At 35.1% G+C, this 19,059-nt stretch overlaps 1 protein-coding gene across 19 annotated transcripts in view; it reads left to right on the forward strand.

The window, feature by feature from the left end:
- Nucleotides 1-19,059, forward strand: part of KIAA0586 (KIAA0586 ortholog) — a 166,106-nt gene that overhangs the window by 19,193 nt on the left and 127,854 nt on the right. For all 19 annotated transcript variants that reach the window (XR_011568932.1, XR_002181628.2, XR_011568930.1 and 16 more), the window contains 10 exons: nucleotides 385-552; nucleotides 2,160-2,283; nucleotides 7,178-7,307; nucleotides 7,897-8,111; nucleotides 8,533-8,605; nucleotides 10,301-10,528; nucleotides 11,455-11,629; nucleotides 13,872-14,066; nucleotides 16,806-16,993; nucleotides 18,757-18,867. Coding sequence is in view for 15 of the 19 variants with exons in the window: in XM_070797669.1 (XP_070653770.1) it covers nucleotides 385-552; nucleotides 2,160-2,283; nucleotides 7,178-7,307; nucleotides 7,897-8,111; nucleotides 8,533-8,605; nucleotides 10,301-10,528; nucleotides 11,455-11,629; nucleotides 13,872-14,066; nucleotides 16,806-16,993; nucleotides 18,757-18,867 (1,607 nt within the window). In the remaining 4 variants the exon portion in view is untranslated. The remainder of the gene's footprint in view (nucleotides 1-384; nucleotides 553-2,159; nucleotides 2,284-7,177; nucleotides 7,308-7,896; nucleotides 8,112-8,532; nucleotides 8,606-10,300; nucleotides 10,529-11,454; nucleotides 11,630-13,871; nucleotides 14,067-16,805; nucleotides 16,994-18,756; nucleotides 18,868-19,059) is intronic.

Here is a 19,059-nt window from a genome sequence, read left to right on the forward strand (position 1 = left end):
GAGGAGCCTGGCAGGCTACAGTCTATGGGGTCACAAAGAGTCAGACACGACTGAACAACTAAGCACACGTACTTAGTACTTAGTACCAGATGGCCTTCTCAGTTTTCATTGCCATGAGCAGTGTCTGGCTTTGCCATTTTCATCACAACTTAAATAGCACTGAATATTGTCATATTTTTTTCTTATTAGGTTTAAGTATAAAGTATTTATAGTTTATATTTTGATTTCTAGTAAGGATGAAGTTATTTCTATATATTTGTTAATAACTTGAGTATCCTATAGAATTTTGGTTTTATTTTTAAAACATGGGGAAGAGTAATGTTATAATTTAAATTTTTTTTAAAAGTAAGTTAAATTTATTATTTTCTTAATTTTCTGTTGAAGCACCTTCAAGAGAGGTTGAAGATACAAGTTTTGATAAACAGAGATCTCCGTTGGAGACACCAGCACCTCGCAGATTTGCTCCTGTTCCTGTTTCAAAGGATGATAAAATATCAAAGAGGGAAAATCCTATAGAAGAAAAAGAAAATACGGAGCTTTCATGTCATGCAGGTAATAAAGCAATTATGATTAGCACACACTACTTTTATTAGGGGCTTTCCTGGTGACTCTGTCACCGTGCTGTGCTCAGTCGTGTCCAACACTTTGCAACCCCGTGGACTGTAGCCCACCAGGCTTCTCTGTTCATGGAATTTTCCAGGCAGATTACTTGAGTAGGGTTGCCATTTCCTACTCCAGGGATCTTCCCGACCCAGGGATCGAACCTGCATCTCTGGTGTCTGCTGTGTTGGCAAGCAGATTCTTTACCAGGAAGTCAGCCTGCCAATGTAGGAGACATAGGTTTGCTATCTGGGTCAGGAAGAGCCCCTGGAGAAGGAAATGGCAACCCACTCCAGTATTCTTGTCTGGGAAATCCCATGGACAGAGGAGCCTGGTGGCCTGTAGTCCATGGGGTTGCAAAAGAATTGAACACGTCTAAGCGATTAAACAACAAAAGCAACAACTTTTGTTAGACCTATCTCAAGTTAGGAACAGATTTCCACATTTAGGATTTATAGTTCCCTCATGTGGACTTCCCAGATGGCTCAGTGGTAAAGAATCTGCCTGCCAGGCTGAAGACAAGAATTTAATTCCTGGGTCAGGAAGATCCACTAGAGAAGGAAAGAGTAACCCTAACCCACTCCAGTATTCTTGCCTGGGAAATCCTATGAACAGAGGAGACTGGTAGGCGACAGTCCATGGGGTCTTAGAGAGTCGGACACAACTGAGTGACTTAAAAAAAAAACAGCAAATAAACTGAAGTGGGACCTCAGTTCTTAATATTTTTCTTTAAGTGATACCAGGCAAATTAAGCTTCTTTTGATTCTCTGTAGAAGGAGTTGGAGATAAACCTTTGTAATTATTCTATCTTCTGCAAGTTATTATGTAAACCTTTAATGAAAAATATGTTATTAATAAATAAAAAATAATGCATTGTTGAAAGTAAGCTGATTATCATGTTTACTTATATTATTTTTAAGTGTGAGTTTGAATAATAAAACTAAGAAATTAACATTTATTATGTTCAGTTAGAAAAATGCTAATAACCTTTATAAGTGACAAGAAATAATAATTTGTTTTAGATCCTTATAGTATTATAGTAAAAGTAAGCAGAAATGTTAAGTATAAGCTATTGTTTTTGGAATTATATAAATGTATTCAATCTTGTCCTGGACATATTTAAAGACTCTTAAGTAATTTAAAAAATATAATCTTTATTAAGTAAACCAACCTTAACCACCCAAAAAAATTGATAAGTAGTCTCATTAAAGATGAGGCTAAAAGAAAGATTCAACCAATACTAGTTAAAGAAACTGTTAAATCTCCCTTTTACTGTTTATAAAAATATTTCTGTATACAGGGCTTTCCCATGATGTTACTTCTCAATCATACTCTTTTTTCTTCTGTAATGGAAATTAATTCAGGCCTAAACTTTTATAAGTATAGTTTCTGTGAGTTATAAATATTTAGTTTTTGATGTATATGTCGTCTACCTTGTAGAGTGAAATGAGTAGATCATTACCATGTGAAACTAATTTAGTACAAATATGTGTGAGCTATTATATAAAAGAGAAATGAATTAGTACTTGAAAAATGATACTATATTTCTTGTATTGTAGGAAGTGTAGGATTCTTGGAGCAAATTCTGAATAACCATGATTCTTTGACAAGAATAAGTGAATCTTCAGACAAAACCTCACTAGCTAGGTCAAAAATGGGATGGAATCCTGAGAGGAGAAACAGGTAAAAATGAGATTGGAATACAAACTAAATTGAACAGAATTTTTTTTTTAATATTTCTAAAATTTTTTCAGGAATTTTAATGGATTTATAAGATTGCTTTTAAAAATTGTCTTAGGTTTAGTTACCATTTTTTTCTGCTAATATATCTTTCCTCTTTTCTGTAATTATACAATGTGTGTGTTTAGTTGCTCAGTCGTGTCTGACTCTTTGTGGCCCCATGGACTGCAGCCTGCTAGTTTCTTCTGTCCATGGAGATTCTCCAGGCCAGAATGCTGGCTGGCGTGGGTAGCCTTTGCCTTCTTTAGGGAATCTTTCCAACCCAGGGTTTGAACCCAGGTCTCCTGCACTGTAGGCAGATTCTTTACCATCTAAGCCACCAAATGAATACATCTAATTTTCTCAAAATGTAAATTATTTACTATTCATTTCTGATTAAATGATATCTGGGATTTGCTTCAATAATAATCCATTGCAGGGTGGGGAAAACCAGGTTGGAAGTATAAATGAAATGAAGACAGCCATGAGTTAGTTATTGATGTAGGTAAATAGGGGTATATAGAGGTCATTATACTACTCTTTCTACTTTTGTGTTTGAAACTTTACATTATAAAAAGTTTTTAAAAAGTCAAGTAAGTAGTAAAAGTCAAGGTATAGTCAGCCAATATAAATTTTTCTTGAATGTCATGAAAACTACAGTAACAAAAACTAAACAAGCTACATTTTGTGTAATCTCATAAGGAGATATTGTACAATTTTAGTCTGTTACCAGTAGTTGTAATTGCTGATAAAGTAAGATTTATGTCTGTCATGTTGTTATATGTTTTTATATATCTTAGGTCTTTTTTTTATTCCACTATTCCTCCATAGTGTCTTTTTTTTTTTTTAACATTAAATAGATATTTTCTAGTATAACATTTTAATTCCCTTATTGCTTTTTTTTTTTTTTTTTTTGAGTTATTTTCTCAGTAGTTGCCCTAGGAACTACAATTAACATCTTAATTTAAAACAATCTAGTTCGGATTAATACCAGTTTAATTTCTATAGGATTCAGAAACTTTACTGCAATATAGATTGACTCCCTCCTCTTTCTGCCATTATTATCATACAAATTGTGTCTTTATACATTATAAGCTTGTCTCTGCAGCTTGATAATTACTGTTTTACACAGTTGTCTTTTATATCAGATAGAAGGAGAGAGTTATAAACAAATAATTTAATACTGTCTTTTATATTTACCTATACAGTTAACTTTCACTCATACTCTTTATTTCATGTGGATTTGAGTTAGTGCATAACGTCCTTTTATTTCACCCTAAGGGACTCTTTTTAGTATTTACTATAGGGTAGGTCTGCTAGTGATGAATGCTCTCAGTTTTATTTATCTGGAAATGTCATAATTTCTATCTTTGAAGCATAGTTTTACTGGATGCAGAATCTTTGGTAGATACTCTTGTCCTTTTACTGCTTTGAATGTATCATTTTACTACCTTCTAGATTTCATGACTTCTGATGCGAAATATACTATTAATCTTACTAAGAATACTTTGTATATAATTAATCACTTTTATCTTTAAGGATTCTCTCTTTGTCTTAGGCTTTTGACAGTTTGGTATGTCTAAATGTGGATCTTTTTGAGTTCATCCTCCTAAAATTGTGTTGATCTTCTTGGATGAGTGAATTAACATTCATGTTGGGGAATTTTTTGGCCGTTATTTTTTTACACAGTTCAATAGTACACATAACCTTTTTTTTTCTCCTTAGGCTATGTTGTCTGTTGGTATGCTTGATGGTATCTGACAGGTCTTAAGGATTTTAGTTTTTCTCATTCTTTTTTTGCTCTGTTCTTCAAACTGTGCTCAGTCACTCAGTCACGCCCAACTCTTTGCGGCCCCATAGACTATAGCCCACCAGGCTCCTCTGTCCATGGAATTTTCCAGGCAAGAATAGTGGAGTGGGTTGCCATTTCCTACTCCAGGGCATCTTTCCGACACAGAGATCAAACCCAAGTCGCTTGCATCTCCTGCATTGTCAGGCAGATTCCTTACCACTAGCACTACCTGGGAACCCATTCCTCTCACTGGATAATCTCAATTAACCTATCTTTAAATTTGCTGATTCTTTCTCTTACCAATCTGAATATGCAGTTTAGCCTATCAGGCGAATTTTACATTTCAGTTGCTATATTTTTCAACTCCAGAATTTCTCTTTTTTTAAAAATAGCTTTTTTTTTTTTTTTTTAATTATTTATTTATTTATTTTTGGTTGCACTGGGTCTTTGTTGCTGCTCGTGGGCTTTCTCTGGTTGTGGTAAGTGGGGCCTACTCTTTGTTGCAGCGCACAGGCTTCTCATTGTGTCTTCTCTTATTGCAGAGGGTGGTCTCTAGGTGTGTGGGCTCCGTAGTTGTGGCATGTGGGCTGTATGGCACGTGGGCTCTATGGTGCATGGGCTCAGTGGTTGTAGTGCATGAGCTTTAGTTGCTTCACGGCATATGGAATTTTCCCAGACCAGGAATGGAACTCATGTCCCCCACAGTGGTAGGCAGATTCTTATCCACTGTACTGCCACAGAAGTCTAGTAGTTTTCAACTTTTTTGGTATTCTTTGTTTGATGAGACTTCATTCTTATTTATTTATTTATTTATTTATTTTGATCTTGCTCCATGGCTTGTAGGATCTTAGTTCCCTGACCAGAGATTGAACCCAGGTCCTCAGCATGGAGTGCTAACCACTGGAAAGTATGGAGTGGTGAAAGCATGGAGTCCTAACCACTGGACCACCAGGGAATTCCCAAGACTTCATTATTATTTTTGTTGTTGTTGTTCAGTCTCTAAGTCATGTCTGACTTATTGCAACCCCATGGACTCCTGGACACCAGGCTCCGCTGTCCTTCACTATCTCCTGGAGTTGGCTCATATTTGTCCATTGAGTCAGTGTATCTAACCATCTCATCCTCTGCCACCCTCCTTTTCCTTTTGCCTTCAGTCTTTCCCAGCATGAGGGTCTTTTCCCGTGAGTTGGCTCTTTGCATCAGGTGGCTAAAGTATTGGAGCTTCAACTTCAGCATCAGTCCTTTCATTCTTTTGAAAACTGAAAGTGTTAGTTGCTCAGTTGTGTCTGACTCTTTGCAACCTCATGAACTGTAGCCTGCCAGGCTCCTCTATCCAGGGGATTTCTCAGGTAAGAGTACTGGAGTGGGTTGCCATGCTGTCCTCCAGGAGATCTTCCCAACCCAGGGACTGATACTTTTCTCTAATTATAGGTGCTGATTTATGGACTTTCTCTAGTTAAGTCCAATATTTAGGGTTCCTCAAGGATAGTTTCTACTGATATTCTTTTTCCTGTGTCTGAGCTATATTTCCTATTTCTTTGTATCTTACAACTTTTTGTTGAAAATTAGACATTTAAAATAATTTAATGGTCCAGTTCTGGAAATTAGATTCTTCCATCAACTCCCACCCTCCACCAGGGTTTGTTGTTATTGCTGGTTGTTGTTGTTCTTATTGTTGCTGTTTAATGATTTTCCTGGACTAATTCTGTTATTTTTATTCTTTCTTATGTGTAGCAAGTGTCCATTTGGTTAGTTAAGTTAGCTAATGATTGGAAGATTTCCTTAACTATTTTGAATGAGTAAGTCTCACTATCTTTGCCGAGGGGCTGTGTGTGTGTGTGTGTGTGTGTGTATACACTGGGGAACACCTTCAGTGCTCCAGCCGTTTGTAAGCCTATCTTAATCCTAACTTCCTACTCGTAAAGAGTTCATGGTCAGCCAGATGTGAAAGATTATGCCCTTCTTAGGTCATTCTTGTGCATGCATAGAGCCCTGTACATGCATGTGACCTTCTAGAGCCCTAGTAGTGTTTCGGAGCTTTTCAGACTCCACCGTGGGGACTTGCCGGGCAGTTCAGTGGTTAAGACTCCACCTTCCAGTGCAGGGGCTGTGGCTTGGACCTCTGGTCAGGGAACTAAGGTTCCACATGCCACGGGGTGTGGCCAGAAATTAAAAAAACAAACAGCTCCATCGTGGACATCTCCTTCCCCAGTTTTTGCTTATTGTCCACCCTCCTGTTTGCCTCAACTGGTATGAGTCCCTCAGGCAGCTAAGATGTTAAGCAGTTGCCACCGTTTTAAAAAAATGACCCTGGGATGGGATTTCTCACTGAGTCAGATTTAAGGAGAAACCTTGTGAATATGACTTTTTTGAGGAGCTCCACACTTTTTCCACCCTTTTAGTGGCTGTGAGGCTGTCGGTTTTCACAGCTACAGTGATGATGAGGCTGTTGATTTTCAAAGCTACTCAGAGTTGGGGAAAGGCCTCTGGGAATTGAGCAATTTAAAGTATCTTAGAGTTTGCTGTTCTTGTCAGTCATTTTTGTTAAGTAAGTGTTCCTACAAGCTTTTGTTTAATTTCCACCATTCTGAAAAAGCTGATTTGACCATTTTTGCTGGTTTTTCCAGTGTTCTTGCCTGGAGAATCCCAGGGACAGGGGAGCCTGGTGGGCTGCCGTCTATGGGGTCGCACAGAGTCGAACACGACTGAAGCGACTTGGCGGTAGCAGCAGCAGCAGCTAGTGTTTTGTTTGCTTTTATTCAGGAGTAGATTTTTAGAGGTTATTACTCTACCATTCTAGAAGTGCTTCTGCACATTAGTTTCTTCAAAGCAAAACCATTTTCTGCTCTTTTCCTACTATTCTTAAACCAATCTGGTCAGAGTAATTTTGTTCCTTGCAATTTTTGTGTTTTGTATGTTTAACCACATAATTGACTGATTCTTTGTACAATTTTAATAGGACCCATTTAGAATTCATATAACTAAGAATGTTTCAAAGATTTATATCATCAAATGTTTACTGAATTTATGGCAATTTAGAAAACTTTACTTTGAAATCTTTTTCAGCCTTGATACTATAGCCACTCAAAGATTTCCTTCCTGTGAAGAACTAGGAACAGCTAAAGTGACTGTGCAGAAGTCTGATGATATTCATGAACTTGATCAAAAGAGGAAAGAAACGAATAGCATACTCCAGGTAAAGTGTGAACAGTCTTGAAATTAATGATGAGCAAAGGTAAAAATTATGAAGAAATAAAGTTACCAAGACAAAGCAGGAGGAGGATGAAGAGCACTGAAAGACATGTGAGCCCAACTTGTTTCCCTTACAAAACTTTTCCAAAAGCCCTCTTCAGGTGATTTCTACTTCTTACTCCTTGGCTGAGAGTGAGCCACGTGGCCAGCTGTCACTCTCAAGCTTCTGTTGGAGAGGAAGGAAGGCGGAAGGGGAATGCGAATGGCCTTTGTTTATCCAGTTCACATTGTCTGCCCTGGCTACCCAGAGCCAAGGTACTCTTAATTTGTTTAGCTTTCTTCAGCAGATAGAGCTTTTATAGGCCACTGAACTACTATGGGCTTCCCAGCTCCATGCCACTGAACATTCACAGTATACATCTAAATGGAAAGAAACTTTAGTTGCCGAGTATTCTTTTATAGCTCTTCAATTTGACAAATTCATTCCTTAGACTGGTGTGGTATATGCCCCAAACTATACTAACAGCTCTTATGTGGATTAAAATATGAATATAAGTTTTACATATTGATATTCTTGCCTTTTTTCTTTTAAGTTGAAAGAATCTCAGATGTCAGGGCTTGCAGATCTTCCACAGAATTCCGTTAAGCTTCAAATAACAAATACAAGATCTGTATTGAAAGATGCTGAGAAGATTTTAAGAGGAGTACAAAATAATAAAAAAGTACTTGAAGAAAATCTGGAAGCTATAATTCGTGCAAAGGATGGAGCTGCCATGTATTCATTTATCAATGCTCTATCTAACAACAGGTAGGACAGGATGTTGGCATCCCAAGGTTTTTTATGAAACTGCCAGTTTACAGTCTCTCTCCTTTTTTTTCTAAGCACTTCCTTTTGCTTTAATGTGTTTTGATGTTTAGAAAAGATTCTTCATTGCCTTTGATAGTGTGGGCTTATTATAAAGTTGGAATTTGGTTATACACATGCTGCTATTATTTTTCACAGGTGTTAATTTTCTCTTTAATTTTTTTTTTCTCTTTTTCATACGAATTTACTGGAATCTACATATGCTTTGCAGGCATCCTTGAAACATTTGATGAAACTAATAACGTTGGCTTTTCCTTTTCAGATGAAGGCTATTGGGCTACACAATAGATTCAAAGCTAGATAAGAGATCTGCTCTTAGGACCTTTAATGTTAATCTAAAAAAATTCTTTTTTCTCTTTTGTAGGGAGATATCAGAGAAGATTCGGATCAAAAAGACTGTAGATGACTGGATTAAAACCATTTCTGCAGAAATTCAAGTAGGTATTGAAAAGAATTAAGTGAATTCTTAAGAGATACCATTGATTCCAATTTATAAGTATCATAGCTATTCTCAAAATATTCCTTATAAGTCCACTTATAAGTCTTAATTTCACTCTATCACCCATTGTACTTATTAGTAATAAGGTCCATTTTATTCATCATGTGCTTTGTCTCATAAATTGTATTATGGCTGTTAACTGGAAAATTGTAGATAACTACTAAAATATGAGTGATTTCAAAGAAAATTTAGCAAAAGCATTTGGAAAAGAAAATAGACATAAAGAAGTATACTTAAGAAGACAGCAGATTTAGAAGCATTGGCTTACCAAAGTAAAAGCATCAAAGTTACTTAAAAGGAGAATACTCCACAAAAATCTCTAAGGTTACTGTGTTTACAGAAGTCAGTTCCAGATGGAAAAATTGCCACTTTCTCACTTCCACACATCTTATGGTGTATCTACAGACATGAGTATTGCAAAAATTCAGGAGAGTTTTTTTTATTAGGTGGTCAGTAATTTAAAGGAAGTTTCTCAATATTTTATGTATTTTTAAGCAAAACTAGACAAGTTAACTCATTTTTACCTGTAAGTGCAAAGTGTTTTTTTCCTGACTGTAAGATATGTGTATATGCTTACTCAGTTGCAGCAGGGTGAAGTGTTAGTTTGGTTTCCATAGCACACTAAAATACACTTTTTTTGAAGGGGTGGGGAGGTTGTATGTGTGTGTGTTGCATTGTTTGTTGTCTGTTTCTTTTTTTTTTTATGGCTACACCATGCAGCTTTTGGGATCTTACTTTCTTGACCAGGGTTTGAATCTGGGCCCTTGACAGTGAAAGCATAGAGTCAACCACTGGACCACCAGGGAGCTCTCTAAAATACACTTTTAAACACTGTTATTTTAAGAATATGTATCTCTAAATACAGTTACAGAGTTTATATTAGCTGCTATGTGATGCACCAGAAAAAAAATTGACCTAAGGGTCAAAAGACTTGGAGTTCACCTCTGGTTCTTCAGATGACTAGCAATATATGTAACTCTGTAACAGTACATTTCATGCAAAATATGCTTCTTTAAACCTTCAAGTAACTTCTACTTTATAAATATCTCAGAGCTTTATTACAAAATTTTTACTTTTTGAAAACTTTTTTTTTAATTTAATTTTTGAAGTTACTATATTCATATGGTTTAAACATCAAAAAGTATAAAAACCTCTATGATGAAAAATTGCCCTCTTATCCCTGAAGATCATCTACTGTTTCTCATTCCTCTGCTCCATAAAATAATAGTCTTTAAAATTTTTTTTTGTTTATTCTAAAAAGAATTTTTATTCATATGTGAACCAATATCATTTATTTATAAAGCTTTTAAAACTGCTAAATCATATTTCTGTAACAGTAGGAAAAAATGGGCTTCCATGGTGCCTCAGCGGTAAAGAATCCACCTGCCAGTGCTGGGGACACAGGAGTCATGGATTTGATCCCTGGGTCAGGGAGCTCCCCTGGAGAAGGAAATGACAACCTGCTCCAGTATTCTTGCCTGGGAAATACCATGACAGAGGAGCCTGGCAGGCTACAGTCCATGGGGTTGCTAAAGAGTCAGATACAACTTAGCAGCTAAACAACAACAACTTTGGATGTGAAGTGTTACTACTTGGATAGATTTTAAGTAATTTTAATTTTGGTTATGTTAAGGATGAACTGACAAGAAAAGATTATGAACAAAAGAGATTTGATCAGAAGAATGAAAGGAACAAGAGAGCTCACAACATGAATAAATATATTAAAACCAACACACAAGATAAAACTGTAAACAACTCTGTAATTCTAAGAAAACATTCTCAAAAACAAAAAGAGGATCATCTTCGAAATCCACCTATAAGGAGCATGCCTGCTTCAAGCTTACAGAAAGAGAGAAAAGAAGTAAGATCCTAATCTGATTTTGTGATGTAAATGTTGCATAATTATTAAAGATATAAATAATGAAATGACTGTGAAAATATTTTAAAAATATGAATGGCTATACAAATGAAAACCGTCTTTAACTACTGATATTTAGAGTTTTGATATCTGTAATGTAGAAATTATTGCACAAAGTACACCATTCTTTTGAGTTGACATACTTATAATATTTCAGTTATACTGGATTTATCTAGAAATCATCTAGTCCAAAAATTAGATTTTTTTAGTTCATGGTATTCAAAATTGTATTTCATCTTTGCATGTGTATATGTGTATGTGTGTATTTTTGTTTGGTTAATTTTCAGTTTAATAAATGTCTGTTTAGTGCCCATTGATTGCATGGCAAGGTACTAGATGCTATGGAGGGAATTTTTTGGCTGCTCTGAGTAGTAACTTTGTTAATGCCAAACATGGATTGTTGGGCAGATTAATAAAGCATCTAATTAATTCAGTGCTTGGTGCTTAGCAGATATTCAATAAATGCTACTTTTCTGTGGCATTTAGATTATGATTGAAGGTGGGATCAGAAATGTAGAAAATTATTTAAAGACTTGGTTTGTGTCATTTTACTGTACTTGAAAGTTACTACTTTCAGATGTAAAATGTGTTTAAACTTTCTTTTTGGTACTGAAAATATGCTTAGTAGTGTAAGAATCTTCATGTTTCTTGGGTAAATGATTTTTGTCTTTAATTTTCATGCTTTTGAAAACTTTAAAACTACAGTTTGGAAATTGTCTCCAGAATTTAAGAGCCATTTACTACAAAGGATTTTCCTGATCTGATCATTCTTAATATAGTATCCTAGCTGGCAAAAGGAGGTTTTAGAAAAATGAGATAAGTGTTTGATGACTATTTTGCTGAAGAGTTGAATACCTTTGTGTACTTAGGGATTTTTGAAAGCAACCACAGTGGTGCAAGACAAGGATTATATGTTACAAATCTATGGAAAACCAGTTTATCAGGGTCATCGCAGCACTCTTAAAAAAGGACCATATCTCAGATTTAATTCTCCATCTCCTAAGTCCAGACCACAGAGACCAAAAGTAATAGAACGAGTTAAAGGTATGAAACCTCATTTTTTGTGGTATCAGTTTAATATATAAAGTTTAATTTTTGCTATTTATTTATTAATACATTCAAATTATATCATGCTTAGGGATGGAAATATTTCCTTTCAGGAATGTAGGAGAAAATAGACCAGATTTGAAATATTGGGGGGAAAAGTAGTATTAGATGGTATCTTCAGATAAACATGATAAAATTTATGAGATGATGACTCTTAAAGCAATTTCAATTATAATATAGGGAACGTAGACTATTCTTGCAGATCTTGGTCTATCATGTTCTTTATGGACAAAAAGATGAGCCGTATGCTGTACATTATCATAAAAGTGCGTATGAGCACTTTTAAAGTTCGGTTTGTTCTCAAAGATCCTTAAGTAGCAGAAGTGAAAATTTTTTTATCATGTTTATATACAAATAAAAATATCTTTATTTATCACTATATGTTTTGATTCACACATACCATTTCACTAGTATATTTAAATATAGCTCTTAGTTAAGTATTGAGTCTGTTGACTTTGGTTACATTTTGAAGTTTCTCAGCTTGTGCTTTAGCGGTCTGTAAGCCACTTTGATAATATGCCGTAACTTGTGGAAACCCAATTCATTTTCCTTTCTGATCCTATCTTGTGAGTTGGTGGTTGCTTTATTTTTCCTTTCCTTTACAAAAGTTAATTGATCATATAGGGTGTCAGTTTATCTAGAAATCTTATAGATTTTATTTTAGTAGGCTTTGTGGATGATATTTACCCTAATGTTTCCTTGATTTATTAGAGCTTTCTATTAACTTATATTTGTGATTTGGAAACTTTTGCAAACAATGACCCAAGGTTTTAAAATACTTTCAAATCCAAAAATCACTGTATGAATTAACTCTTAATGATAAAGTGATTGAGAACCTATGACACAGCCTCCTGTTTGGGCCTTGGTACCTGTTATTTCCCCTGCCTGGAGAGCTTTTCCCATAGGCCCTTGCATGGCTCACTCTGAGTTCTTTCAATCTCTGTTCTTAGCTGTTAGCTCAGAGGTCTATGTTGACCATCTCATCCAAAATATCATCACCTAACCCTCTCTATTCCCCTCCTCTGCATATTGCTCTTCATAGCAGTTTTCACCCTCTGATGTTGTATTTTTTATCAATTTTTTTCCTTAAGAAGTTATAAGCTACATGAGTACAGTTGGTTTATTCAATACTTGTATTCCCTTTGTCTAGAATGATGGCAAACACATTTTAAATGCTGAGAGAATATATTTTAAATAAACTTGTAAGAAAAACATTCATTCAGTTGAATGAATGAATATTTGAGAAGGCGATAAAAAAATTATAGGTGTAGTACTAAAATTTTTCTTCCTGGGATCATAAAACTATATTTACAAGTCCAGATTTATAAAACTACTCATATATTAAAACTAAAAATGTAGTAATGTCAGGTATCAATTTAGAAAAGATTTTAGTTTCTTTTCTTTTACACTTTTACTTAACTTTTGCAAGGTTTTAATAAGTATAGAATTTGATTATCTTTACATTATTTCCAAGGATAAAGTCTGGTTATTCAGAATAATGAGAGGATGAAAAAAATTTTCAATTCCAAAACTGAACTTTAACTTTTTTACACCTATTGGAAAAAATGTAAATGAGTTAAGTAATACATGCTGAATATTCTTTCAAATCGTAATCAACACTTTTTTGTAGTCATTATATCATTTCTTTGCTTTTTCTTTTTTTTTAACTTTTTGTCTTTATTTTTTGGTTGCACTATGCAGCATGTGGGATCTTAGTTCCCTGACCAGGGATTGAACCAGGTTTCCTGCATTGGAAGCCCAGAGTCTTAATAGGGAATTCCTGTAGTCATTGTATCTTTTCTATCATATTATTTGCACAGGTTGTTGCATCTATTCAGAGATTGAAAAACCACAACCTGCAGGCTACATGCCTGTTTTTATACATAAACTCTGTTGGAACGTAGGGACACATTCATTTATGTATTTGTCTATGAGTGCTTTCATGCTACAATAGCAGAATTGAGATGTTGCCACTGAGACCACATGGGCCAGGAGGCTAAAATATATCCTATCTGGCCACTTAAGAAAAAGTTTGTCACTCCTTGATATATATGTTACTTGTATTTTGGGGTCTTGTAACCTTGTTACATAGAGTGAGATCTTTCTGTGAAGAAGAGTTGCTATATTTGTAGATGTTCAAACAATATTTTTAAATATCTGCCATTGATGATTATTATAGGCACTAAAGTAAAGTCTATAAGAACACAAACAGATTTTTCTGCCAGGAAACCTACAAAGGTGGATTCTAAGTTGCAACATTCTATTACTACACTGTCTCCTGGTGATCAGCAGTATTTGTTCAGCCCAAGCCGGGAAATGCCTACTTTTTCAGGTACACTGGAAGGTCATCTGATTCCTATGGCAGTACTTTTAGGTAAGACCCAACAAAATATATGGCATAAATTTTAAAATTCTATTCGGCAATAACATAACTTACAAAATGGTACTGACACAGTAGTCATGTACTTTTCCTTTATGTGTTGCTTATATTTGTGAATAGGGCTTCGGGGTATGTTTTACTTTGTCTAGTAGCAGTGTCTGAAATGATGCTATATTTTCACTCACAGGAAACATTCTTACAGTATTTTATAGTATATCGCTGTAGATGAAATTAAAATAATGTTTAGACATGTCATGAAAGTAGTGAAAGTTGCTCAGTTGTGTCCAACTCTTTGTGACCCCATGGTCTATACAGTCCATGGAATTCTCCAGGCCAGAATACTGTTGGAGTGGGTAGCCGCTCCCTTCTCCAGGGGACTCTTCCCAACCCAGGGATCAAACCCAGGTCTCCCACATTGCAGGCAGATTCTTTATCAGCTCAGCCACCAGGGAAGCCCAAGAATACTGGAGTGGGTAGCCTATCCCTTCTCCAGCAGATCTTCCTGACCCAGAAATGGAACTGGGGTCTCCTGCATTGCAGGAGAGCTACCAGGGAAGCTAGACATGTCATAAACATTCATAATAATTAAAGAATTTAAGGATTTTGATTGGTTTAATATCATCGTATCTTAGGAGAAATACATTGAATTACCTTTTATGTACTTTTGGATTAAGCTATGATAAATAAAAAGTATGTAGCTGTGTGTTTTAAGCTAAGAGTTTGTTATTAACTTATTTGAGTTCTCTCTGACCCATCATTGTAAAAGTTGAATAAATAATTTTTGATATCACCCTAGCTCTTCAAACGGAGAAGGCAATGGCAATCCACTCCAGTACTCTTGCCTGGAAAATCCCATGGATGGAGGAGCCTGGTGGGCTGCAGTCCATGGGGTCACTAAGAGTCGGACACTACTGAGTGACTTCACTTTCACTTTTCACTTTCATGCATTGGAGAAGGAAATGGCAACCCACTCCAGTGTTCTTGCCTGGAGAATCCCAGGGACGGGGGAGCCTGGTGGGCTGCCATCTATGGGGTTGCAGAGTCAGACACAACTGAAGCAACTTAGCAGCAGCAGCTCTTCAAATCTAGTTAGCTATTTTTTCTTTTAATGTCATTGAAATGCTTAATTTTGATGAATTATTGTGAATATTTATATATATAATATGAATATTTTTCACCATTAGAGAATTTTTTATTTTTGATATTATGGGTTAATGACATATCAACTTGGTAGCAGTCTGTTCAACCATGTCTTCTACTAAAATAATAAGCAATACTTATAAAGTCCTTACTGTGTACCAGGTATAGATCTAAGTACTTTATATAAATTAGCTTATTTAATCTACCCTATAAAACACATGGTAATGTACCAGTTTTTATAAATGAAGGAACTGGGGCACAGAAGAGTTTACAGATTTCTCAGAGGCCACATAGTTAGAGTGGAGTAGATAGATTAGTTAGATTCAGACCCAGGCCATGTGATTTTTAGAGTCTGTGCTTTTAGTGAGAGCACTGCTCCCTCTTTACTTTGAAATATAGGAAACAAATGGAAATTTTGAAGTGAAAGGTAACAAAAATTTTGATTGGCTATGATAGTTACCAAATAGTAGGCCTACATGATATGTACTGGTAGTCAGGCACTAGCATTTTGTTGTTGGTTTTATTTCTGTCCATTTTTGCTCTATGAAAATTTGAGAATAAAAATAATGCAACATAATGCAGTATATTTCAGTCTTGCCTTCGCCTCTTACAAACTATTATGACCTTCAGCAAATTATGTTTCTAAACATCTATTGTCCTCAACTGTAAAGTGTGGATAATATTAACACTTCATCAGATCAGATCAGATCAGTTGCTCAGTCATGTCCGACTCTTTGTGACCCCATGAATCGCAGCACGCCAGGCCCCCCTGTCCATCACCAACTCCCGGAGTTCACTCAGACTCATGTCCATTGAGTCAGTGATGCCATCCAGCCATCTCATCCTCTGTCGTCCCCTTCTCCTCCTGCCCCCAATCTCTCCCAGCATCAGAGTCTTTTCCAATGAGTCAACTCTTCGCATGAGGTGGCCAAAGTACTGGAATTTCAGCTTTAGCATCATTCCTTCCAAAGAAATCCCAGGGCTGATCTCCTTCAGAATGGACTGGTTGGATCTCTTTGCAGTCCAAGGGACTCTCAAGAGTCTTCTCCAACACCACAGTTCAAAAGCATCAATTCTTCGGTGCTCAGCCTTCTTCACAGTCCAACTCTCACATCCATACATGACCACTGGAAAAACCATAGCCTTGACTAGACGAACCTTTGTTGGCAAAGTAATGTCTCTGCTTTTGAATATGCTATCTAGGTTGGTCATAACTTTCCTTCCAAAGAGTAAGCATCTTTTAATTTCATGGCTGCAGTCACCATCTGCAGTGATTTTGGAGCCCAGAAAAATAAAGTCTGACACTGTTTCCACTGTTCCCCATCTATTTCCCATGAAGTGGTAATTTAGATGGTGAATGTGAAGTGTTTAGTACATATGAATGCCTAGTAAATGTTGGTCACTGGGGAAAGGCTGACATGGTGAGGATCATGACAATAGTGATGACAGAGGGAAAGATGATTGCAGAGGGAAAGGAAAGGTCGTGCTTTCCTTTCATATGAGAATTTAACCATAAAGATCTAGGTAATTTATTAGAATTTTCTCTTTATTTCTGAAAAATGGTTGACTCCTTTTCTCCCCTGCATTTTTTAGGACAAACCCAAAGTAATAGTGATTCCATGCCACCTGCTGGGGTAATTGTAAATAAGCCACACCCTGTAACAGTGACAACTTCAATTCCACCATCATCTCGAAAAATAGAACCTGGAGTAAAGAAACCTAACATAGCAGTTGTAGAAATGAAGTCAGAAAAAAGGGATCCTCCTCAGCTTTCTGTACAGGTATGCAGTGTGTATGACCAGAAAAGTTTAAGAAATAAAACTGTTGGCATAACTTCAATGCTTAAAATCTGTTGTATTGCTTCATGAAGACTTTGCTTTCCTGATGGATCTTTCATTCTTTAAAACTATGATATTTATGTGATATCACTATCCTTGTTCTGCATGGTTTAAGCTACCTTTTTTAAGCCAGTGACTCATATCCTGGTGACTTCATGATATTCCAAAGGGAATAATTGAACAGTATGTTATAATTAATTTTTAAAAAGGCTTAATGTGTTTATATAATTAAACTTTAACCTTTACACAAACATATATGAGGACTTGAATTAATGGGGAGAGAACTTGTATGTGAATTTTAAATATTCAGGTTGTCAATTCTTCCTAAGTTAATGTATGATTTAAGTGAAATTGTATTTTAAAAATAAAAGCCATTAATTTTTTTTTTTAACTTGAACTTTAGGATCATTTTGATATTTGAAAGAACAAAGAGTTTAGTGTTTTGATACTGGTCCCATTTAAGAAATATTCTTAGTTTTTAAAAAGAATGTAGTGTGTAATAGATACTTCATTAGTCAATGGGAAATAGGATTCTCTTAAAAGAAATGACGTATGTTATAATTGGTTAGCAGTGCGGAAATGGATCAGTTTTAGACTCTAAATTTTTACTGTATGTAGCAAATGAGTTCCAAATAGGCAATAGGCTAAAGTATAGCTACAAAATATAAGAACAAGAATTAGAAGATAAGTGCATGCGGTCCTTATCAAAACTGAAGCTAAGTCTGGATATGAGAGGAGGAAACTTAGATATGATCGAAAACAGACTTGATTCTATAAAATTTAAAACTTATATATGTAAAAAACTTCTAAATAAAAAGGGAAGTGACATACAGTGAGCACATATGAAAGGAATATGATAGGTTTATTTTTAAATATAAAAACCTCCATAAATTAGTAAGAAAACATGAAGAAATTCAAATTCAAAGAATGTAAGACTATAGAATAAAAAGAGTTTATAAGATATCAAATTGAATAATTTAAATCTTGCTAGTTACCATGGTAATGCAAATTAAGATAACAATAATATATCTCCATTTTAAAATTGTTCTTGCCGAAATACTTCTGTTATCTGATTTCAGTGAAAGTTGGGTGACTGATTATGGTTTTGATGATGGAAATAGATCTCTTTTGGATTGCATTTCAGTAGCCATTACCAAGAATCTTAAATAATTATGCTTTTTGGCTCAAGAAGTTACTCTTATGTCTGACTGTATATCATAATGAAATAATTCAAAGTCAGGTAAAACAACCCTTACATATATATGAAATTTTTTGGAGTGATATATTTCTATCTATCAAATAGTGAGTATATAAGGAATATCCTGAACATTTACCAACAGGAAATGATAAAATAATAAAGGCATATGTACAATCATTTAAAATATAATTATGAAGTCTATATGGTAGTATAGTAAGGCATTTATGACCTGATTACAATGGAAAATCTGGAATGAAACAGTTTTAGATTTTAGCTATGCATAGTGGATAATAAAAAGATAAGGGGGATAGTAAAAATGAAGTTGTCTTAAGTAGGATTCTTTGTGTTTCCCTTTTATTTTCCAGTTTTTGTAAAATATGCTTTCATAATTTAAATTTGTTATCCATTGACTTTGCAATAAAAAGTTAAATATGTTATTGATACCTAGATTCACAGATATTTGAGTCAAAGTGATGAACTGAAAGCTGGATGTTGTATTCTGTTTTAGGTACTACCCAATGTAGACATTGACAGCATCTCTGATGGTAGTGCTGAGGTCGGTCTGTCTCCTTCTAGTCCCAAAGAAGCATCTTCTCCTCCTCTGAGAACCTGGATACAGGTATTACTTAGGAATGTATCATATATCTTTGAATAATCTGATTATAGACTTTAACTGATATTCTGTGCAAAGTCTTCCATTATAATATATTTTAATTATTTAGGTTTTAAGGAAAAGATTCAAAACAAATTTGAAATTGCTTATGAACTTGGAAAAAAGAGTTTGATTAAGACCTTTACATTTATCAACATT

Source organism: Bos indicus, chromosome 10 (assembly GCF_029378745.1).
Source record: "Bos indicus isolate NIAB-ARS_2022 breed Sahiwal x Tharparkar chromosome 10, NIAB-ARS_B.indTharparkar_mat_pri_1.0, whole genome shotgun sequence".
Taxonomy (NCBI): domain Eukaryota; kingdom Metazoa; phylum Chordata; class Mammalia; order Artiodactyla; family Bovidae; genus Bos; species Bos indicus.